Source organism: Gopherus flavomarginatus, chromosome 8 (assembly GCF_025201925.1).
Source record: "Gopherus flavomarginatus isolate rGopFla2 chromosome 8, rGopFla2.mat.asm, whole genome shotgun sequence".
Classification (NCBI taxonomy): Eukaryota; Metazoa; Chordata; order Testudines; family Testudinidae; genus Gopherus; species Gopherus flavomarginatus.
In genome coordinates, this window is record NC_066624.1 from 3591159 (window position 1) to 3614751 (window position 23593).

Genomic DNA, 23593 nt, shown 5'->3' on the forward strand with positions numbered 1-23593 from the left:
AACCATGGCTGGTGCCATTTTTCTAATCTATCAGATGCGGGGGGGGGGGGGCAGACCTGTACACAGAATTCACGGTGTGGGCGGCCCATGGATTAATATAGTCCCATGCTATTTACTGTCTTCTCAGCTAGCCCGGGCCTAAGAGTGATGCCCAAAACTGCCCTATTGTTCACATGTCCATGATGGCTGTGAAGAACCGTTTCTCCAGGGAGCGCCATCAGGTGTTCTCAGTGAGGGATGTGGTAATGCCAGCTCCCTGGGGCCTCCGGGGAGCAGGGTTACACTACTGTGTGGGGACACATTAAAGCATTGAGTGACGGGGGCAGCTTACCGTTGGCGGGGAGAAGCTGTTCTTGGGTGGCTAAACATCATGTTCTGGTTGCATACATCCGAGGTGTCAGTGTCCTCTTGCCAGCTTCTTTGTTGTAGGTGAATCACAGGTGCAACCCGGCAACTTGAAAGCCCTTATCACAACAGTTTTTCTTAGGGAATTGCCCTGGTTTGTTGAGGGATTGTGGCAGAGGGGCCTGCTTTGCTGTGTGTCAGTGGCCCCTTAGCCTGGCCCCTGGCTATCCATGAGGGGAGGGCAGCTAGTAACTGAGGGCTGCAGCAAGAGCTGGCAGGGAGCGAGGGCAAAGCCCTTGGCCTCCAGGGCTATATCGGACGTGCGCTTAGACCCCCGCGGCTGGCCCAGGCCCACGCCAAGGGGCTGGTTAATTGTGTTGCAGACATTTGGGCTGGAACTCAGGCCCCTACGGGTGGACGGGGGGGCTGGCGTTTGGGTTGCGGCTTATTTAACCAGCCCCTTACCCTAAGCCCCACAAGGCTGAGTCAGCTGGCACGGGGCCACGGGGTTGCCAGGTGGCTGGTTTTTCGACTGCAACACCCAGTCGAAAAGGGATGCTGGTGGCGCCCGGCACCACTGCCACCCGGCCGGTAAACTTCCAGTTGCTGGCGTAGCAGGGCTGGCAGACTCTCTGCGGCTCCTGGGAAGCAACCAGCCTGTCCCGCTGGCTCCTAGGCAAGGGGGGGGGGCGGCCACGGGCTCCTTGCGCTGCCCCCCCATGAGTCCCAGCTCCACAGAGCCCATTAGCCAGGCCCCACAGACAATGGGAGCTGCAGCAGTGGTGCCTGCACGGAAAGCCCCCTGGCCACCCCTCTGCTAGGAGCTGGAGCGATGTGCTGCTGCTGCCCTGGAGCCGCCTGAGCTGAGCACCATCCAGAGCCCGCACCCTGAAACCCGTCCCATACTCCCAGCACACCAACCCCCTCAGCCCCCCCCACGAGCTCCCTCCTGCACCCCAAACCCCCCTCCTTCCTGGCTCCGCTCCCATAGCCAGTGCCCCAACGCTCTGCCCCAGACCAGTGAAAATGAGCGAGTGAGCGAGGGTGGGGGGGAAACGGAGGGCGTGGGGCCTCAGGGGAGGGGTGGCGGGGGGGGCAGCGCAGTGGTGGTCAGTTTTCTGCAATAAGCAAGTTGGCAACCCAACTGGACAGCCAGAGGTGTCTGTCTGCAGTGGAGCCATCGCGCAGCTGGGCCCAGTGCAGGGCCGACGGGTGTGCACCCTCCATGGAGCAGGTGGCAGCTGGGGGGAGGAGTGCTCACAGCTTCTTAACCTTGATGGGTGAGGAAGGAGCTCACACCCTACCCCACCTTCCACCCAGGAGTGGGTGGGGGCAGGTAGGGGAGGCGCCCGCCTGCTGGAGGCAGCCCGCAGCTGGGCCCCATGGAGGGGGGGACGCACCCGATGGTCTGAACTGCACCAGTCATGTCAATGGGGGGGGGGGTGTTCCTCCACCGCCGCCCGGGGCCATGTGCCCGTACAGTGTCTGTGCCACACACCAAGTTTGCCCTGATCAGCCCCGGCTCCACACAGGCGGCAGTACACAGCTAATCGCAACGCTAGGTTCATGCCCAATGGGGCCAGGATTTGGTTCTTGGCGATAGATTTCTCTCTCGCTCATACCTCCACACAACATTTGTTTCCCTCTAACCCATCAGATTATGGGAGGTGGAGGGGGCGGCGGGGAGGACTGTGGTGGTGGGTTTTTTTTAAGATAAATGAACAATTGATTCAACTACATTTTTGATAATTTGCTTAATACCAAAAAAAGAGAGTTTGGTAACAAATGTCAGCGATGTTGCCAAAGTATCACAAATACATTTATTGTGTGTGTGGGGGGGGGGAGTGGCAAATTTGAGTAGTCCCACCCCCCCCAAACCCCCCCCGGCTCCTCCATTTTCATGCACAGCCGAGCTGGCCCTGAGCGGTAGCAGCACAAAGGGGGCGTATGGCTGCACTCGGCGGGCGCGACTGTCACTCACAGGTGTGCTGTAGGGGATTGCAGGGCTGCCGGTAAAGCCATTTCTGCCAGTGGAGCCCTACTGCGCTGCTAAGCAGGTGGCAATGGAACAAATTTCAGTTTTTGCCAAAAACATTGGGCTGTCCAGGGCCAAAACTGGCCATATGCAATTGCTAGGCTGGGCAGGGGAGTCCCCAAACTTTTTCAGTCACCACCCCCTCCCATCCTCTCCACTCCCACCACCAGGAGCAGCCCATTCCCTTGTGGGAGCTGACCTGGGCCACACCACGTCCCCCCACCGAGCCCTCCTAGGATGGTGTGCTCCACAGTTTGGGGACCGCTGCCCTAGGCTGTAGTATGAGCCACCCAGGGAGCCCCCGGCAGCTGTGGGGAGCCCGAGGCCTTCCACTTGCCCTGGGAGTGGGGGGGGGGCCCAGGGAGCAGCCCCGCCCAGGGCAGGTGGAGGGTCCAGGGCTCCCTACAGGAGCTGGGTTCCCTGGGCAGCTCTTACCATGGCCTGGCTTCTGGCCAGTCACGGGGGCATGGCCTTGGGGGACGGGGAGGAGCAGGGGGCAAGGCCTCATGGCAGGGAGGATTGGGGGGGCAAATGGACCCCAATAAATCTTAACCTGCCTCTGCCTGAGTCAAAATACTCAGAGCACCTCAGGCCCTGAAGGAGCCGCTCTGTGGGGGGTCAACCTCAGGACCCTTGGGGCTAAGGAGCTGCCACTTTGTTCCCTTGGGGTGGGATGGGTGTGTGTGTGGGGGGGGGGGGAGGTCCCTTTAGAAATCCAACCAAGAGTTTTGCTGCTTCACGCAGGGAGACAGCTGAGCCAGTAATGGTGGGGGGGGGGGCCGGGGGGCGGGCAGGGTGAGCAAATGGCAGCTGGCAGGGGGACAGGAACCGGCCTGGCCGCTCTGTGGAGGGGTGCAGGATTGTGATGAGTGTCCTGCGATCTCCAGGTTTAACCTGCCCCTGTTGTGCGTCCGGTGGGTGACCATTGGTGGAGCAATGAGAAGGAAGCTAAACACCTGGGGATTCCTACATCTGCTGGGGTGTAGGCGTCCCTGGGCCACGGGTGCTTCTGCTGTGCCTAAAAAAAAGGCAGTGTGTGTCTAGGGGCGGGTCATTTGTTTTAGTGTCCAGCCTCCAAAACTACAGAACGAAGACGAGGGCTTGAAAAATACAGGGTGGGCAGCATCCTGCTAAGCCCAGTTGTCTTGACTGTTCACTTCATGTTTGCGTCTTTCCCCAGCAGGAGCGTGCCCAGAAAAGCCACTCTAGCATGTAGCCCGGCAGTCTGGTTTGCCTGCTCCTTGCCAGGCAAGTGTGTGACTGTCAGAGCACTGCCAGGGCACTCTCCAGCCTCCCCTTACAGTCGCGGCCTACAGGACTGGGCAGAGAGCACGACAGCCTCTCACAGCGCTCTGCTTGGGGCTCTTGGACGTCTTTTTTTTTTTCTTACAAAGGTTTTGCTGGGTTTAGAAGTTTTAAAAACTAAAATACCAGGTTCAGAACAGGAATTGCCACTTTCCTGGCCCTGTGGTTGGTAAATACAAAAGCTGATCAGAAAACATCAATATCTGAAATTTTTCCACACCAAAAAATATGTTCCTTTTTTTTGGCCTTCCCTAGTAACCACAGTGTCTTACATTGCAACTTGGGAGTGCCACTGGGAGCCTGTCCAGCTGCACAGCACTCACCCGTTACAGGTTATTCCAGGTGAGCGCCGTGTTTGGGCATCGGCTGGTCCATTCACTACTGACGGGTGGGACAGTTCAGCCAGCCTGAAGTGTTCTCACACCCCACCTCAGTGATTCTGCCCAGGTCTCTTGAATTGAGGGTTCGAGAAGCCTGTGTCTCTGGGAGCTCAGCGTGTGTCTCCTCCCAGGTTTGGGCCCACACTGGGCAGTGCTTGTGTGGCCACATGTTGTCCCTTAGCGGAAGGAAGGAAGGAAGGAGAGAGGTGGACGTGAGTGGCAAAGACACGGTCAGTTGTAATGGGAAGTACCTTCCCACCACACTGCAGACGGGGGCAGCCTGCAGGGCAGCCACCAAAAACGATTTACAAACAGACGTACAAAATCTGTGTCTCGGCAGCGTCTTTGGCTGAAGATGCTTTGGCTGGGGAAGAGGCAGCATTCGCTCCCTACACAAGTCTGGATGCCGGTGGCCAACACACCGGGCTGCAACTCCAACGTACTCGAGCCAACCTGTCTAGAGGCTTGGGCGAGGCTCTCTGCTGCACCATCCCTGGTTAGAAGAGAGGTGCTCCTCACCAGCATTAATTATGTGGCAGCGTCAAAAGACAAGCGGTTGGTGTCACAGAGGGAGTTCCATTGTGATCAGGAGCTGGGGCACATGGAGCTGCCATAACAAACATTCTGTTAACCAAGGCCGGCTCTGGCTTTCTTGCCACCCCAAGCAAAAAAACACCTGCGGGCCAGCCGGAGCAGTCGGAGGGGGGACAAACAAACCTGTGAGCCAGCCGGGGGGGGAAACCTGTGGGGCAGACAGAGCATGGGTGCAGGGGGACTCCTGGGAGAGAGAGAAGGGGGGCGGCCAGGGCTACCTTCAGCGGGAAGCTCGCAGCACAGCCTTCCAGGAGGGCTCCGCACCGGTCGGCAGGCAGGGAAGGACGTGGGCTGCCCTGCTGTGCTTGGTACAAACCTGGCACCGCTCCCAGCAGGGCGCTCCCCTCCTCTGCACCGCTGCCCACTATAGGACAGCTGGAGCAGCGAACCAAAAAGAAAAAAACCAGCAGGGGCAGCTCAAAGCGGCAAAGCAAAAATCAAAAAAAGGATTGGAGGGATGCTGCCCCTTGGAATCTGCCGCCCCAAGCACCAGCTTGCTCGGCTGGTGCCTACAGCCAGCCCTGCGGTTAACACACTCACCAGTCTTCCCAAACAGGCTCCCAGTGGAATTCGGGCCAGCTTGGGGTCTCGCTCTCTCTCCTAGAAACAGACATTTTAGCAGCTTTCATTTACTCTGTTCCCCTCCCGGAGGAGCATGGAGGTGACGTTTCTGTGGGCGTGCTGTCGGACAGTGGTTCTCCACCTTCCATGCATCGGGACCCTTCTTCCCCAGTAGCCATGAATTGACTGGCGCTTGCTTGCCATTTCGCAGTTTGGGTGAGCCCAGTGGATGTGACTAGCTGACTCCTGCTCATTGAGAACCTCGATGTAGGAGATTTTGCTGGGGTGCCCACTGTTGGCTACTTTTTTCTTGCCTGTTGCCTAGATCTTTATGTCCTAGAGCTCCCCCGTCGTCCATTAACACAGTCTCTACAGCTGATTGTACTCACGCAACACTAACCCGTCACAACGCTTAGCAAGGAGGAGGGAGCAGCACCACACAAAAATGACTTGCCTGTTCCTTCAAGCTGGCTTTAGAAATCTCTGCGCTCTCAAGCCGATTGGAGACAGTTACGTGAAATAACTGGACATGCCCATTGAAGTCCTTGCTTCTGCGCTGCTTGTCGCAAAGGACACCTCTTCATCCTCCTCCTCCTCCAGCTGGAGACTGCCTGAGGACAGACGCACCCGGGCCAGGGGCGACTTTCCTACCCGGCCATACAGAGAGTAGTAATCGGCATTGAGGAGATCCGGGTCTGAGTCGCTAGACTCGGTCCCGCTGGCCACGCCACGTTCGGCCGGGCGTGGAGCTGCAGGGGGGTTGGACAGCCCTTGCTGAGCAAGCATGGACCGTAAGATACTCGCTTTTCTACTGCTCAGAGCAGGGCAAGGGCCCAGCGGCCTGAACTCCGACCCATATGGGAAATGGATGGTTTTCATATCGGACTGGCTCCAGGATCTTCTGGGCAGTTGCTCTTGATTGCTGTAGTCAAAAGCCCCAGCCAGGGCTCTGCTCTCCTCTTCCAAGTGCCTGCTGACACAGCAAGTCCTAGGCAAGGCCTCGGGCTGCAGCTCCTTCATCCGTGCCGGGCCTGGCCATCTCTTGGGAGGTTTCATTGACATGGGGCCAAGGCCACTCAGCCCCCTCCCTGCTTCCTCGGCGGCGGCTGGCGTGAGGCGTGGTCCCAGGGGAGGCCTGTCCACGTAGAATAACACTTGCGGAGATGTCGTCTCCAGCGGCTGGCTGGCGGAAGGGACATAGGGCACATCTGTGTAGCTCAGCTGCCTGGAGATGACCTCCCGCATGTTGCCAACTGAGGTGCTTTTACTGTTTCCAGTGATCGTGTGCCTGGGCTGGAAGGAAGTTAGCGGGCGGCGCTGCCCGAAGCCATCGGCCGGCTCCCACTCCAGCTCCAGCTCGGCGTAGGCCAACGGGAAGGCCGAGCTGCTTTTGGAATGGGGCAGGAGCCTAGGGTCAGCTTCAGGCTTGGAGCGCTCCAGCTCCGCTGCGAACGTCACCTCCATGGAGGAATTCCGCCTCCTGCTGTCCAGCATGGGATCTGACGCATGGACTCCGTTTGTGTTCCGGTAACAGGCTCTGCTGCCGTAGGCCAGGCGCAGGTCTTCAACCTAGGGAGACAGCAGGGCCTGTTAGGGTAGGGGAAGGCCCTGGAAAGGGGAGGAGGGGTCTTTCTCTCTCTCCTATTCATTTTTATTGCTTTCTAATCATTGCGTCCCCAAGAGCAACCAGATGAATAAATACCGCTCCGTAGCCCATCGGGTCCCCCTTCCCTCCAGCACCCAAACCAGCAAACAGGCGAAAGCCACATCTGTCTCACCCCAGCTCTCCGGGGAGGCTCCAGAGGTGAGCCAAGGCCAGTTACAAACAGCGAAGACCAGGTGGTTCCCCCTCACCCCACTTGAGGTGCCCTGAGGGCACCTGTCAGCAATGGGTGAGGCTTTCACACGCACGCACCTGCCTTGCGGCCAGATTCTGCTCTCAGCACGGGCAGGGCAGAGGTCAGTGAAAGCTCAGCCTGAGCCATGCAGTTCCAGTCAGACCTTGGCAGGGTGTGGCCGTGAGGCTGGCGAGGCATGAGGTGAAGTCCCACCGGCTTGGCTACCTCAGTGGTACCACTTCACTTCCCCTGCCGCCAGGAGCCACTAGGAGAACCCTTACCTGGGGTGGGATGGTGGGATGAACACCCCCTGGTCGAGTGGGAAACACAGAAATGTGGGTCTCCGGAGTGGTGGTGTCCTACGCACACGTGCCCCATTACAGTGCAGCACGAACCACCGTGCAAGGGGCAGATAACGTACCCAGCGCTTCCCACGCACACTTTGCGGTGTGGTACGCAAGTTCTGGCCCCACTCTGGGGTTCGCTCCTTCGCCGTTCACATCCCAGCTCACAGAGCACTGGACACATGCTCCCCCGGTCAGTGCTGCACCATGCCCCCCAAATACCCGGGGAATGGCCCAGCCTGGGATCCCGCCCCACCGCTTTCTCTCCAGTCCAGCAAAGGCTGCGGTGGAATGATTACCCAGGCCTGGGGGCCAATGACTTTTCCCATCAGGGACACTGAGGAGAGCGCAGTACCTGTTTGGACACGTCTGTGAGGAGGTCTGGGGACGAGCGGCACTGCCTTTCATGGTATTGAGCCGGGTAGTGTTTCCTGCAAAGCCAAGACACACAGGTCACTTTCCCATTGCAAATAGCCCGTGAAATGCTACAAAGCCGTCTCCTCCCCTGCCAATACCTCTCAAACGGCGCACTTGTCCCCTTCCCCTTGCGCCCGTGCTCCAGCAGCTGCCGTTGGGTTCTGCCGCTGGCAAGGACAGAAAAACGCTTGTGAAAAACCGATTCTAACGATGCTGCCAGTACAGCATGGGACTGTAACCAGCACAGAGGCCAGGGCTAGCTCATGCCTTGCACTACAGGCCTGGACAAAGGAGTCGTGCTGGGCAAGATGCAGAGGGTGGGGGTACAAGGGCAATGGAGGAAGCCGGACAAGACCTGCGACTCGGAGGAGACTCTCGGGGATAGAGCCCTGGCATATGGCTCAGTCCAACTGATTGGCTCTGCGGCTACAAATCACTGTGTAGACGTTAGGCTCAGGCTGGAGCCAGAGCTCTGGGATCCTTCGCCCTCGCAGGGGCTCAGAGCATGAGCCAGAGTATCTACAAAGCAATCATTGCATCCAAGCCCCCCACGCCACTTCAGCTGACCTGGGCCAGCCACGGGGGTTTTTAATCCCTGGGGAGACACAGCCTTTGTCCCACTGCTGCCCTCCCAGGGCTACGTGCTCATTAGGCTGTGCCTAAGGCACGCTAGAGCTACGTTTCCTTCTCCCACTTTGCACCACAATGCCAACGCTGGCAAAGAGACCTTTGTTTTCTTTACGGTATTACCAGAGCTAGTGCGAGCAATTTACCTATAGCGGAAACGTGAACCTTTGCTGCACAGGAGGGCTTTGGGTTTGGATTTTGGTTCTTCGGAGAGTCGAAAAAAAGCATGATACTCCACACATGTCTTCCAAAACGCTTTGCACGCATCTCTGCTTGCCATGGTAAACTCTAAGGTGTCCTTGCACAAAGCCTGGATGGGAACCGGACATGTGAAACACAACCCAAAGGGTCAATCCCTGTTGCAAAGTCCTAGTGAAAATACGAGCACTTTTTCACACACGGAGACATGCACCTTTGTGCAGAGAGTAATGCAGGACTGGCCTGTGAACTCTGCCATCCCAGGCCTCTTAATGGACTTAGAGCTGAAACTGGGTGTGGGTCTCACTGGGGCAGGGTGAGGGGCCCTGGTCTGATGTATACAGGCCACTAGCTGCGGGTTTACCCCTAGCAGTGCCTGGGGCAGCTGAATGTCTAACTAGGCTGTCGGCTGGAAATACTCTGGGACCACAAAGATGTTCTCCATATACACATTGTGGAGGCCTAGCCGGTCTGTGCCCTTTGGGCTTCACACGCATTTCACCAGTGGGAGGAGACACTTCTCAGGACAAATAAGAGAGAGGTGCAGTGAGAGACCACACCCCAACAGTGACACAGCCCAAGGGAGCACATTTTATTTGAAGTACGTGAACTTTGGGGCAGGAGGCAGGAACCGGAAGGGACGGGAGGCCATGGCCACACCTCTTTTAAAAGGGAGAAGGGGTGGCATGGGCGCAGGGCCACGTTCGGGTGCCAGTGACACCACACACAGGCATACTGTTAAGAAGGTTTTGCCTCCCCTGCCAACCTTGGCAAAGCCCTGCTAACTATTCCTCGCTTGATACAAACATGTGATCTTCAACCCTGGCAGCTGGCAGTAACGTGGTACTTACAGAGATATTTGCATGTAGTTTGATTAGAAAATGTTTTCTCTTAAAACTCAGTTTCCGAATTTTGGCCCAGTTGAATGTGTTAATCTTTGTGTTCCCCTGCAATGACAACACATTGGTCATGGTCAAATCATTACCGGCCAGGGCCTTGAGCTGGCAAAATGCACTCAGCTTCTATTGACTCCCATGAGTGTAGATGGTGCTACAAGGATTTGGCCTCAAACCCTGCTCACTTTACAGTCCCACCAATTTACCAACATCGGTTTACCCTGTCTCCAAGGTGATGGGTCAGACAAGCAGATTTGGACCCACCCAGGAAGGATAAGCCTACAGGGCCTGATCCTGTGTTAATGGAAGTTAATCGCAAAGCTCCAAGGGCCTGAGCCAAAGCCCCCTGGGGTCACTGGAAAGACTGCCATTAATTTCAATGGGCTCTGGCCTAGACCCCGGTCAATTTCAGTGGGCCGGGATCAGGCCCTTAATGAGGCAGGGGTGCTCCGTCCTCTGTCTGTTGGGCACAGCGCAGTCATTATGTACATCATTCAGGCATTAACCTAACTAAAATGTACTTGTACTGCTCTGGCATGCATTCTCTCAGGGCAGCAAGCTTTAAAAAGAACCCTCAACACAACTGGTGATTGTCACCTTTCTAACACCAAGCACTGTGTTCTTACATAGAAAACAATTGGGCTTTAAAGGAGCCATTTGTGTGTGTGTCTAGCTCGCTGACTAAACAGCCAGAGCATCACTTGCCTTAGAACATGCTATACAGGCTGCTAGTTATTAACAATGGGCCAGTAATTATGATTTTCTTCCACCACAAGTGGCTTTGCAGGTTGGCATTAGTCTAGGCAAGGCCGCCCCACTTCATGCAGGAAAAGCAGAGGTATGTAGTTACGCTGCTCATATGTCATGATTATAGCACTAGGTAATTGCATAGCCATTCCACGGCTATTTTTGCTTGAAGATTATATGGGAAACATGTGGTGCTGCCCTGGAACGTGAGCGTCTTACTTCTTAAACACGCTAGTTTACAAGGGGCAAACAACACAGATTCTCAAAGCGGGCACCTCCCACATCAGAGGGAAGCCATGTCTGGAGCTGTAGGATGGGATTTGTCACTGCTGGCTAGAGTTCAGGAGCTTGCCCGGCTTGAACAAACGTCAAGGGGAACGTTTCAAAAGGCTTTGTCTGGACGTTTTCAGAATGAAAAATTCCAGTTCTTTGGTTCAAAACAACTTTTTGTCTAGAAATTTAAGCTAATTTGGCTGAAAAGGGTTAAAAGGGGAAAAAAGATTAAAATTTAAACAAAACATTTCAATTGACCAGAAACAAAAAAAATAGATTTTTGGTTTGTTTGTGACTATTTTTGAGATTTTTTTTTGACTTTTCAGGATAGGAAACAATTTCCAACTCTCAAAATTGTTGGTCCTAGGACAGGAAAACCATCTCCCCCCAGCTCTTAGCAGGCTGGGTAGTGATGAAGATAGTGAAGTGCTTGGATTTCAGACAGGGGCCTACAACAACAAATGTTTACTTCCCTTATCTACTCACTACAGCACCTATCTACAGAGTGTGTCCCATCCCTAGGGTGATTTCTTGGTGCAAGAGGACGTCAGGTAGGCTCTGGTACAGCTAAAAGGCCTTTGATGAGAATGGAAGGAAAAGCTTTTCCAGAAGGGTCCCATTGCATCGTACGGTAGGAATTTAAAAGGGAAATGTTATTACCCGTAAAACCAGCACTCCCATGTGCGTGACAGCCAGATTGATCTGCGTCCCTTCCCCATCACTTGCGGGGTGGGGTCTAATCCCATACATTTCTAACTTCCTGGCTATGTCCAACAGGTGAACGTCCGACTCAGCTGGCGTCTTCCCACTAGGCAAGGAAGAGGGTTATAAGTCTAATGACATTAGAATAAATAGCCCATCTAAAGTCCTCTGACAGCACCCCCACATACTGTATAAACCAGTCTCTGCTACAGGTATTTAACATCCATACTGTGAAAGGAGCAGATACATTCTGAGCTGAGTATGACACAAGTGCAGATGAAATGCTCACACGTGCTTCTGATGATAATGCATGATCTTATCATCTAAATATTCCTGGTTGGGTAAATACTGGTGGCTCTCCAGGTGCTTCTTATCTGTTTCTTCGTAAAAGTCCCCCAGCTCAGCTGTATGGAAAGAAAGGAAGAGAGGCATTTAGCAATGCCTATTGAGGAGACGATAGCAGGCAAACTGAATGAGTAATCAGACCAGTGACTTCGTTGATCGCTGCAAGAACATAGACATGGTGTGGGGGGATGGAAAGAGCCCAGACAGAGAAAGCCAACTCCCAGCTCTTCCTAAATGTGATGCTTCTGCTGTTCTCTCAGTGGTTTGAGCATTGGCTTACTAAACACAGGGTTTGTAAAAGCAGCAAAGAATCCTGTGGCACCTTATAGACTAACAGACGTTTTGGAGCATGAGCTTTCGTGGGTGAATACTCACTTCCTCAGATGCATGTAATGGAAATATCCAGGGGCAGGTATATATATGTGTGCTAGCAAGCAAGCTAGAGATAACGAGGTCAGTTCAATCAGGGAGGATGAGGCCCTGTTCTAGCAGTTGAGGTGTGAAAACCAAGAGAGGAGAAACTGGTTCTGTAATTGGCAAGCCATTCACAGTCTTTGTTCAATCCTGAGCTGATGGTGTCAAATTTGCAGATGAACTGAAGCTCAGCAGTTTCTCTTTGAAGTCTGGTCCTGAAGTTTTTTTGCTGCAGGATGGCCACCTTAAGGTCTGCTATAGTGTGGCCAGGGAGGTTGAAGTGCTCTCCTACAGGTTTTTGTATATTGCCATTCCTAATGTCTGATTTGTGTCCATTTATCCTTTTCCGTAGAGACTGTCCAGTTTGGCCGATGTACATAGCAGAGGGGCATTGCTGGCATATGATGGCGTATATTACATTGGTGGATGTGCAGGTGAATGAACCAGTGATGGTGTGGCTGATCTGGTTAGGTCCTGTGATGGTGTCGCTGGTGTAGATATGTGGGCAGAGTTGGCATCGAGGTTTGTTGCATGGATTAGTTCCTGAGCTAGAGTTATTATGGTGTGGTGTGCAGTTACTGGTGAGAATATGTTTCAGGTTGGCAGGTTGTCTGTGGGCAAGGATTGGCCTGCCACCCAAGGCCTGTGAAAGTGTGGGATCATTATCCAGGATGGGTTGTAGATCCTTGATGATGCGTTGGAGGGGTTTTAGCTGGGGGCTGTATGTGATGGCCAGTGGAGGCCTGTTGGTTTCTCTCTTGGGTTTGTCTTGCAGTAGGAGGCTTCTGGGTACACGTCTGGCTCTGTTGATCTGTTTCCTTATTTCCTCGTGCGGGTATTGTAGTTTTGAGAATGCTTGGTGGAGATTTTGTAGGTGTTGGTCTCTGTCTGAGGGGTTAGAGCAGATGCGGTTGTACCTCAGTGCTTGGCTGTAGACAATGGATCGTGTGATGTGCCCGGGATGGAAGCTGGAGGCATGAAGGTAGGCATAGCGGTCAGTGGGTTTTCGATATAGGGTGGTGTTAATGTGACCATCACTTATTTGCACCGTGGTGTCAAGAAAGTGGACCTCCCGTGTAGATTGGTCCAGGCTGAGGTTGATGGTGGGGTGGAAGCTGTTGAAATCATGGTGGAATTTTTCCAGAGTCTCCTTCCCATGGGTCCAGATGATGAAGATGTCATCAATGTAGCGTAGATAGAGAAGGGGTGTGAGTGGACGAGAGCTGAGGAAGCGTTGTTCCAGGTCGGCCATGAAGATATTGGCACATGCAGACCTTAAGGTGGCCATTCTGCAGCAAAAAAACTTCAGGACCAGACTTCAAAGAGAAACTGCTGAGCTTCAGTTCATCTGCAAATTTGACACCATCAGCTCAGGATTGAACAAAGACTGTGAATGGCTTGCCAATTACAGAACCAGTTTCTCCTCTCTTGGTTTTCACACCTCAACTGCTAGAACAGGGCCTCATCCTCCCTGATTGAACTGACCTCGTTATCTCTAGCTTGCTTGCTAGCACACATATATATACCTGCCCCTGGATATTTCCATTACATGCATCTGAGGAAGTGAGTATTCACCCACGAAAGCTCATGCTCCAAAACGTCTGTTAGTCTATAAGGTGCCACAGGATTCTTTGCTGCTTTTACAGATCCAGACTAACATGGCTACCCCTCTGATACTAAACACAGGGTTGTGAGCTCAATCCTTGAGGGGTCCTTTTAGGGATCTGGGGCAAAAATCTGTCTGGGAATTGGTCTTACTAGATGATCTCCTGAGGTCCCTTCCAACCCTGAGTCTATGAATGTCTAGGACCTGGTCCTGTCTCACTGATGTCAGTAAGAGTTTTGCTGTTAGTTTTGATGGGAACAGTGACACATGGTTCTGACAACAGGGCTCTTCCTGCCACAGGGGCTTTGATGGGCATGGAAGGGACCCCACACCTTAACAGGGGCACTCAGCCCCGCAGCAGACGAGGGCCTAGCTAAGCCAGACTAAAGGCCTCATCCTTCCAACCTCACTTGTGTCAGTAAGGATTGCTCACATGACTAAGGGTCAAGAGGTCAGGCTCTAACTGGAGATCCAGATGACTTCACTCAACCTTTCAATTTTGGACCATGGTGGCCTTTGGCCCTGTGGCTGGGAGGCCATGCAGGCTCCATAAAGTGACTGAAGGCGAAGGGAACAAGGCATCCCTGGCTGGACCACGGTGTGTGAAACTCTGAGAGCTGGTCACCCAAGGGACACTAAATAGCCTGGGCCATCTTGCTAGTCAAAGACCATTTCCACTGTGGTAACACCCTCCCTGCTGTTCTGAGGTGTACAGATGTTTCTGATCGAAAAGCTCAGGGAACACAGCCGGGGAAATACACATTAACTTGACTCATTTCAAGCCAGTTCAGCAACTCGGCCCTCCTTCGCAAGCACTTGGGCTTGGGTTTCCTTTACACACGTGCTCAAGCCCCCTTGCTTTGCTGGACTGACACCTTTGGGTTTGGTCTCGCTCCCATCACAGCCAGGGAAAGATTCCTAGGGCCTTCAGTGGAAGCTGACTCCCCCTTGACCTGCAACCCTCTCTCCCGAGAGCAGTCCCTCGTGCCCGCTGCTAGGCCTGCTCTCCTGCCACCAGGCCGGCGCCGAAGCATGCTGGGCTGATTTCACTCAAACCTCTGGCTGCAAAAGCCAGATGATGGGATATAATAGTGAGTCTATTGCAGTCAAGTTCAGCTCTGCGCAAGGACTGGGCAAACAGGCAGCGTTTGTCACACATCCACTGCTTTGCCCTGCCATCCAGTGCAATGCAGAGGGGTTGGTTTGTAAGCTAAGCCATGCTTTGGAAGTGAATCTTTAGATGAGGGCTTTTGGAACAATACACCGTTTTTCAGGGCCAGTTGTGATCACTTAGGTTGACCTCCTGCATAACGCAGGCCAGAGAATGTCACCCCGGGCTGCCCGTGTGGTCGAACCAGAGCGGCTCTACAGCACGCTTGTCTGTCCTTACACTGCAAGAGGTGCGACACCAGCAAAGCGGCGCTGTTCTCACTGCAGGGGAGCCTCCCGCCTGCCAGGTCCCTCTTGATTTGAAGGGTAAAGAGATACCTGCAAAGGAAGAGAGAATAGTTTCCTGACAGAGAGCAAACGTTCCCGCTCCTAGCTCAGACTAGTTAGTAAGAAACACAGCCAGCCCATCTCCTGCGGTGGGGACTTTGCTAGACGGGGACCCTCGAGGAGTCCGTTAGGCTTTGCACCAGTGAAAGGCTCAACCTTGCAAGGAGCTGAGATCCTTCACCTGCCACCTCTGCTCAAGGGGCAGTGCCGGGTCAGGGCGGATGGTGATCAATCACCTGGCGATACACAGATGGAAGGCAGTACATGCGGACCCGGAGAGAGACAATGTGGACCCCGGCACATCATCTTCACTGGGCCCCTCCCCAACCCATTTCATGTCAGTTACAGACATTTTTGAGGCCCCAGTCCAACTGGCCCCATTTCCCCTGCCTGACCCAGAGCCCAGGGCTGTCAATGGGAGTGTTTCCACTGAGATCGATGGGCTCTGGCTCAGACCTTGTGAGTGCTCAGTGTCCCAGGAGAAGGGCTTCTTTCACTCCCGGAGCACAGAGACGGGACAGGTGGTACACATGGGGCTCCGAGCCGTGCTGGTTCACAACCACGTGTGAACGCAGGGCTTTCCAGAGGGGCTCCACTAGAGTACGGGTCATAGGGTGTGTTAGGCAGCTCGAGTGACTAGATAAGAAAAGAGAAAGGGATTTTCACTCTTTGTATGTCTCTCTGCTGAGTTCAGAACTTAGCCATAACAGCATCAGAGTTATGTAACAATGAAACTGGCTTGTGTGTCTGTAAAATCCTTGGTCTGTGCGAACAAGTAAAACCCAAGCCCACAAAAAACAGACCAGACAGAAGAATAAACACCTGCTATAAGATAAAAATTACTTGCTGGAGCCAGTGGGGGTGACAACAAAAAGCAGGAGGACAGATGTAGACAGCTAGGCAAAAGAGTATTAGTTTAGGGGATTTATGCATGTGAATGGTTTACTGAGGGGGTCATACTAGAAAAGTACGCAGATGGGCAAACTGAGTCTGTGCAAAGTTACAGAACTGAAGAAAAAAGCTAAATGACTGACCCCAAGCAACTGGAGAGGACACATGGGAAGAACAGAGCAGAGATTTGAAAAAGTCACCCTGTCCCTGGGAAGAGTAACGTCATCACTCGCTGTCCTGGCCATAGTGGGTTTTGCATGTAGATGTGATGGCGAGGTGATCACGGCATTGTCTTAAAATGCGCAGAATAAAGGCTAAAAGGAACTGGTCAAGTCTCAGTTCAAGTGGATCTTGTTTTACCCCCAACAGTTCTTTCATTACCACCAGGGACAGGGATTTCTTCGAATCCGAGAACTCTGTTGCTAGCATGGTTGCAAAACCAATGCAGGTAGGGCCTGCGGAGGGAGTCACTTGCCTTGTAGGCTGCCCCAGAAGTAAAGACGAGCTGACAGTTTTCCAGAGGGAAGAGAAGTTGTTAAAGGAGATGATGGGAAAGGGGTAGGGAGGGACTCGCCTTCAGAGCCAGGCTGGTAGCTGCAGCCGTCCGATGCAGGTAGGAGGTGGCTCTGCCTGAGTAGGGGCTGGCACAGGTGATAACCTGGCACCTCCCCCACCCACAATAACTGGACTTTGGGTATCCGGTCAGTAGATCTGACTGGACAACAGCATGTCCCCTTTTCAACTGGACTTTCTAGTTGAAAACCGGACAATTGGCCACCCTAGAGTCCAGTCCCCTGCTATCGCAGAAAACCCTAACATGTAACCCCATTCATAAACTTTTCAAGGTCCATTGTAGACCCAGATGATCAGCCAGTATCCTGGTGTGAGTTTGATTTTAAACTAGGTTCATTTTACACATTGTAAAGAAGCTCTGTAGACGCTGGTAGTTTTAGCAGCAGGGTCAGGAACAACTGAAGCTTTCGACACCCAGTGTGTGAGAAGCAGTTTTGTGAGATGAGGTGTGTCGCTTGCGTGTTTATCAGAGAAATAACACTGACATCTGTATGGCAAACTGTAGGTTTCAGAGTGAACGCAACACTTCAAACTCTGGGGCAGTTCACACCTCTCAGAGCTATTGTCTTAGATTGGCTAAAGAATCTGCATGAAACCGCTGCATTGGTTTTACACTTGGTTCGTGTCCGTAATGTTTTCTCCAAACACATAATTCTGCACTAAAAGGTAGGATTCTGCAGCAGATTTACAGATCACAGGAAAACCCAAACAATGCCTAGCAAATAAAAATCTGCAGTGTATGGCTATGGCTAATGGACAAATAAAGATGATGGATTAGGCAGAATTTGTTGTGTTTCTAAACAGAGGGTCAGAGAAAGAAATATTTGCAACACATAAAGTTGCACTGATAGTCAAAATGACTATTGCTAGGGGGCTTCTTTTGGCTGCAGACACTGAATGGTTTAGACAATGAAGACTGCGTTACAAAGCCTCTAGTAATGAATACAAATGTAGACAACGGAAAAAAAACCAGTACCGTACCTTGTCAACTCTTCTCTCAGATGTCCAGGGTCCACTGGGAAAAATTTCACCATAAATTTGAAAAGAACCTCCTTAGGATCTTAAAACACAACATCTTCATAAGTTTTATTTCAAATCTCTGTTGAGAACATTTACAAATCTCTTCAAACACCCTGCACCCACACACACTGGGGAGTAAATCACTTCTATTCCTTACAAATTCGGCCCTGATGGGTGCTGGGCTTCTGGGACGCGATCCTGCAGGGTGCTGAGCCAGGGCTTCAGTCCAGCCACATACTTAAGCAGAGCCTCAACTGGAATCACATGAGCAGGGCTATTGAAGTCAATGGAAGAATGGCCCCACTCCAGTAAACAGGACAAACCGGATGATTCAAATTAAACATGTGCTTGAGTGCTGCCCTGGACTGGGGACAGGGTGCTCAGTACCTGGCTGGATTGAACCACGGCGGAGCATGTGCAGTTCCCATTGGAGGCCAATCACCTCACAGGATTGGGCCCATCATGCTGTTCCTTTGCCCACTGAATTCAAGAGGACCAGAGGGTCTGAACTTAACCCAGTCGTGTTTAGCATTTCTTAATGTGGCTATCCCAGTGGGGCTCTAGCCAGCCATCTATTCTGAATAAGACCTTCCCATTGCGGGTGGACAATACCGCACAGCGACAACAGCCCCTCCACAGACGATATTGGTGTGCAGTGAAACCCCAAACAAACGGAAAATGTAATCGGCCCCTGCTACAGGGCCCAGAGGAGGAGTACGGAAGAAACAAGCCCTCCAATGACTAGTTTGTGCACTGAGAGGCAAATTCTGTTATTGGAGCTGCAGGATCAACTCAGATAAAAGTAATTGCAGGGTTGTTTTCGGCAGGGAGGGGCTGTTGGCAGGCATGTAATTGGGAAAACCCTGTGGTGCACCATATTCCCAGCACCCAAATCTGCCCACAGCTCCACCCAGATAAATCCTGCAGGCATCTGTCTGGGTTTAACGAAGGGCAGACTTTGGTCCTCGACAGCGTTTTAAAGCCCTTTGTGTCTCGGCCACATGTGGGCTAGAAGGGGAAGCCAAACGGAATGACGTGGCCTACAAAAAGGCACCGGTAAATGGCCAAACTTGAGCAGAGTTGATTCCGGGGCCCCATCTGCCTTTCTGTGGAATAACGACACAGCTGTTGAGACTAAGGCGGTGGCTACACCACAGAGCTTACAGCGGCACAGTGAGTGCAGAGGCTCTCAGCCGATCAGAGAAGAGAGATTTCTCCCGTCGACGTCATGACACCAGTGCCCGCGAGCGGCGGTAGCTATGGCAGCCGGAGACAGAGCACTGTCCAAACCAGCACTCACCTTGCTCGGGGGGATGATATATTCACCCCCCAAGCCACATAACTTAGACGAGCCTCAGCTGCAGTGTGTGCCAGGACGCCGATGGCTGGGCCTGCCGCCTTGCCCCTTGAAATGTCCCAGGGCACAGCTTAGCCCTGCCTTGCTCTGGGGGACTCCCCGAAGGACAATGTACTTCGAGGCACCCCAGGAGTTACGTACATACATATAGGCTTCCTGACACTGCAGTAAGGACAGAATCACCTGTTCCTCTCAGAGCCCGGGGGGTGACATATGAATAGAAGATAGGAATCACCTTGAAGCAGGGAAAAGCTGAGCAATTCACAGGCACAACGATTTGGCAGCAGTCTCTGAAATGGCAGAGCTGGTGGGGAGGGGTCATGGCGGGAGAGCAGGGAGTGGGGGCACCACCACTATAAGGACAGTTGTGTTTCAGTCCATTCTGACTGACATGCAGGACAGCACGAAATAGAATGTGCATATGCAAAACCTGCAAAGGGGCTGCTGCATTTCTAAGCTGCAGACAGCAGGTTGAAAGCATGTGGCACGCCTGCTTCTGAGCTGTGGCAAAACACCCAGAGCTAACACGTCACAGGCACGAAGCAGGTGCCTCACGCACCAGGCCTTTCACTCCTGCTGCAATGCTGCAATCGAGCCCCAATGCTTTGTTCTGCAGCCTCCCTTCCTGCAAACAGGAACCACCAGTTCACGTGGCTCAGTGCAGCAGACACCTGAGCTTCATCTCGCTTGCAAATTCATTTTTGAAAATCATAATCTAAGCTGATGGGGAAATGGTTTAGATGATTGGTTCTGTGTCTGGCAGTCTGCAGGTCACCTTGGGCTAATCCCAGCTGGGATGGGATGTTCTAGGCTGGAATGCATCTCTCCAGCACCCGGCCTCGCTGCCGCCTACACCATGCATAGACTAGTGCTTAATTGTAATGAAAGAGGTGCCAGGCTCAAGCAAACTTTTACATTCATAACTGATGCAGTAAGCCCAGAGGTGCCGGGGCTCTGAACAGCCAGGCCCAGAGGCACCGGGGCTCTGAACTGCCAGGGTCAGAGGTGCCGGGGCTCTGAACCGTCAGGCCTGGGGTGCCGGGGCTCTGAACCGCCAGGCCTCGAGGCACCGGGGCTCTGAACCGCCAGGCCACGAGGTGCCGGGGCTCTGTACTGCCAGGCTCAGAGGTGCTGGGGCTCTAAACCGCCAGGCCCGGGATGCTGGGGCTCTGAACCGCCAGGCCCCGAGGCGCCAGGGCTCTGAACTGCCAGGCCCCGAGGCGCCAGGGCTCTGAACTGCCAGGCTCAGAGGTGCCGGGGCTCTGAACCGTCTGGCCCGGGGTGCCAGGGCTCTGAAATGCCAGGCCCGGGGTGCCGGGGCTCTGAACCTCGAGGCCCAGAGGTGTCGGGGCTACAAACAGCCAGGCCCTGAGGCGCCAGGGCTCAGCCCTGGCTCAGATTAAGTACTGGCATATACCCGGTGCTAGCCTATGCACAGGAATGAATTTCACCTGCTACAGCCCCTTTGCTTGTGTAAGGGTTGCAGAGGCCGGCATATAGCTGTACTGTGAGCCAGTGACACTCAGCCTGTGGCTCGCGAGCCCCGAGTGGGTCTTTACTGTGTCTGCTGTGGCTCTTTGCAGCACATGATATTAAAATACTGGGTGATTTCACTATTAACCAACCTGTTATTAACCAACCAGGAGGCTTTTATTATGTTATTAACCAATTAAGTTATCAACGTGCACAAATTTATTAACCTGTTTGCTGTGAGAATAATATATATGTACACTAAATATGTCCCCATCATGCTGTTTGTATTAGAATAGTACTATAGTAAATGAAACAATGAATTCATATCACTAGGGCTCTTTGGGGTAATGTCGCTCACTAATTTGGCTCCTGAATCACTGAGGTCTGAGTATCACTGCTCTATGTGCACATAGCTACACTCCAGACAGAAAAGTAGCTTTGGGCCAAACACTGATCAGGCATGTGAGCTGCCAGGATCTCGCAGCCTGGGGTTTGTTACAGACAGGACAGCATTACCATTGCTCTGCTGACCAACCAGGATCCAGAGCATCGTAAGTCGAGCCCAGCTCCTACAGCCACTACACTTTCACAGGCTGTAAAATGGACCGTGAAGACTTGGCAAACAGCCCCACTCAAACTCCCAGCACGAGGTGAACCCAAGCAAATACCAGAACCTGAAAGCCCATGTCCCCAAGCGTCAGCCAGCTCATAAATGTGCCGGTGAGACTTCTGGTACTAGCTGAGCTTTGTCTGCAGCGGCTAGCGCACAGGTATTCCTTGGACACTTACTTTTCATCTGTTTTGTTATGGGTTTTAGAAGCTCCAGCCAAACCTGCAATAACAGCAAGGAAGAAGTTGGTGAAGACACAGCATGAAGCACTGGGTTTGTATAAATAGAAACAACACTGTGTCAGGAGAGAAAGTAGAAAAGATACAGGTCTGCTGAAAAAACTAAAGCGTGATCTGCCAGTAATAGGGGAGGGGAGAATAATAAACCCAGATGGGCCGTGTTCTCCCACTGCAGGATGTGAGGAAGTCACTCAAGCACACTGAAGTCAATGGTAATTAGAATAATAGAATATCAGAGTTGGAAGGAATCTCAGGAGGTATCTAGTCCAACCCCCTGCTCAAAGCAGGACCAACCCCAACTAATCATCCCAGCCAGGGCTTTGTCAAGCCAGGGCTTAAAAACCTCTAAGGAAGGAGGTTCCAGCACCTCCCTAGGTAACCCATTCCAGTGCTTCACCACCCTTCTAGTGAAATAGTGTTTCCTAATATCCAACCTAAACCTCCCACACTGCAACTTGTGACCATTGCACTTATCCTTAGGGGAAGAATTAGGACCAGGACACTCAAGAATTTTGACAGTTTCACCTTTACTTCCGCTTTTGTAGTGCCCAGCGTGGTGCAGGAACCTCATTGATCTCATTGTGCAACAAGAAGAAATGGGGGGGAAATCCAGGTTGAGACTAAAATTCCTTTTAAAAAGCATGCGTAGGCTCTGAACAGCTCCACTGACAAATGAGTGGGCCAGAAAGCCCCCTGGGAAGCCCCTATGCCTGCAAGGGTCACGGTACAGCCTTTGTCCCCAGCAAAGGGGTTGGGGCGCAGGCTTAGCTTGGGTGGCTCCTACTCAGCGACACAGAAGAGGGGCTAAGGCAGGCTCCCTGCCTGTCCTGGCTGCACTCTATGCCCCAGAAGTGGCCAGCAGGTCTGGCTCCTAGGCGGGGGGGGGGGCTAGGAGGCTCCTTGCGCTGCTCTCGCCCACTGGCACCTCGCCCACCAGCTCCCACTGGCCACAGTTCCCAACCAATGGGAATGCGGAGCCGGTGCTTGGGGTGGGGAGAGTGCATGGAGCCCTGTGGCCCCCAGCTTAGGTGCCGGACCTGCTGGCTGCTTCTGGGGCACAGCGCGGAGCCAGGACAGGTAGGGACTAGCCTGCTTAGCCGGGCAGCACCGTCAATCAGACTTTTAATGTCCCAGTCGGGAGTGCTGCCCAGAGCCGAAAGGGTCCCTTTTCGAACAGGTGTTCCAGTCGAAAACCAGACACCTGCCAACCCTATGCTGTGATAGGCAGGGCGGGTAGAAGAGGGGCAGGACAGGAGCAGAGAGGGGAGAGGAGGTTGTGGGTGCAGACAGGTGCAGAGCGAGTGGGTGGATGGGAAGGTGCTGGGGTTAGGGGCAGACGTCAGGAAAGGAAGCAGGACCAGCAATGTGATGTGTGTTATCGTGTCACTAAAGACTGTACCGTGCTGCCTATGCACAAGGTGGCAACATTCCCATTGCACGGCACCTTTGCTTCTGGCATTTCCCACCTTTTAGTGCTTTACTTTGCAACCTTCATGTTTGTCGGAACCTAATTCTGAAACGTAAAAGCTACGTAACAATGGAAGCTCAGGACCGATGAATGCTGCCTTTGCCAAGTGCTGTGTTTCATTCAGAGGGAACTTGAATGTCACTCACATTGTTTCCGGCCTGGCTTTGGAATTCCAGTCCGAAGTATTCCTTCTCCAGCAGGCGCAGGTGGCTGCAACTCAGGTTGAATAACCCTTTGCCAGAGGACTTTTGCTAGCAAACAAAAAGCTAGTTAGAAGCAGCGCAATGGGCAATGTCCAGAGCAAGAGATTAGCTGATGTCACCGATGTCAATAAGAAACTCCAGGCATGAATCTTTGAAGCTATTTTTGGGCCCCTGGGCTAAGACGTCTTGCCTGCAAAGTAGCCAGTACAATTTTGGGATGAGACAAATAATAAATTCAGTAAAAATAACAAATACAATAAAACAAACATACACATCCCATATACAGATGTCTCATAATTATTTTATTCTTCTGCAGGCCTTACACTGCCCTGCATGCCTTTGCTGTTTCCTTCCCTTTGTCAGGTACAGTCAGTATGTAATGTGCACAGCAGAGAACTGGAGTCAGAATCTTACTAAACTGCCATGGGCCTGAATCAGATCTCATGCTGGGGAGACTCAGGGCTAACTCCACTGGAAGTTAGGAGAGTTTCACTGGTATAAAAAGTTACCTCTAGACTGTGCACGCGTGTGCGTGCATGTACACACACACACACACACACACACACACACACACACACACACACACAGAGTGTACAGAGGCCTTAACTTCAAAAGTAACTAGTGACTCTGTGTGC

The 23593-nt window shown here is 52.9% G+C and overlaps 1 protein-coding gene across 3 annotated transcripts in view; it reads right to left on the reverse strand.

Moving 5' to 3' along the window:
- Nucleotides 1-3170: 3170 nt before the first annotated feature.
- Nucleotides 3171-23593, reverse strand: part of FRMD7 (FERM domain containing 7) — a 31478-nt gene continuing 11055 nt past the window's right edge. Inside the window, exons 2-13 of one of the 3 annotated variants that reach the window (XM_050965280.1) lie at nt 22902-23006; nt 21228-21270; nt 17570-17603; nt 15018-15115; nt 11552-11666; nt 11221-11368; nt 9496-9591; nt 8593-8756; nt 7918-7986; nt 7758-7833; nt 5200-6789; nt 3171-4241 (exon numbers count right to left, since the gene is read on the reverse strand). In XM_050965280.1, the coding sequence (XP_050821237.1) occupies nt 5731-6789; nt 7758-7833; nt 7918-7986; nt 8593-8756; nt 9496-9591; nt 11221-11368; nt 11552-11666; nt 15018-15115; nt 17570-17603; nt 21228-21270; nt 22902-23006 (2007 nt within the window). In that variant the 3' untranslated portion in view covers nt 3171-4241; nt 5200-5730. Of the gene's footprint in view, nt 4242-5116; nt 6790-7757; nt 7834-7917; nt 7987-8592; nt 8757-9495; nt 9592-11220; nt 11369-11551; nt 11667-15017; nt 15116-17569; nt 17649-21227; nt 21271-22901; nt 23007-23593 lie in introns of those variants that run through there. The other 2 variants (XM_050965278.1, XM_050965279.1) reach the window with 2 other exon arrangements.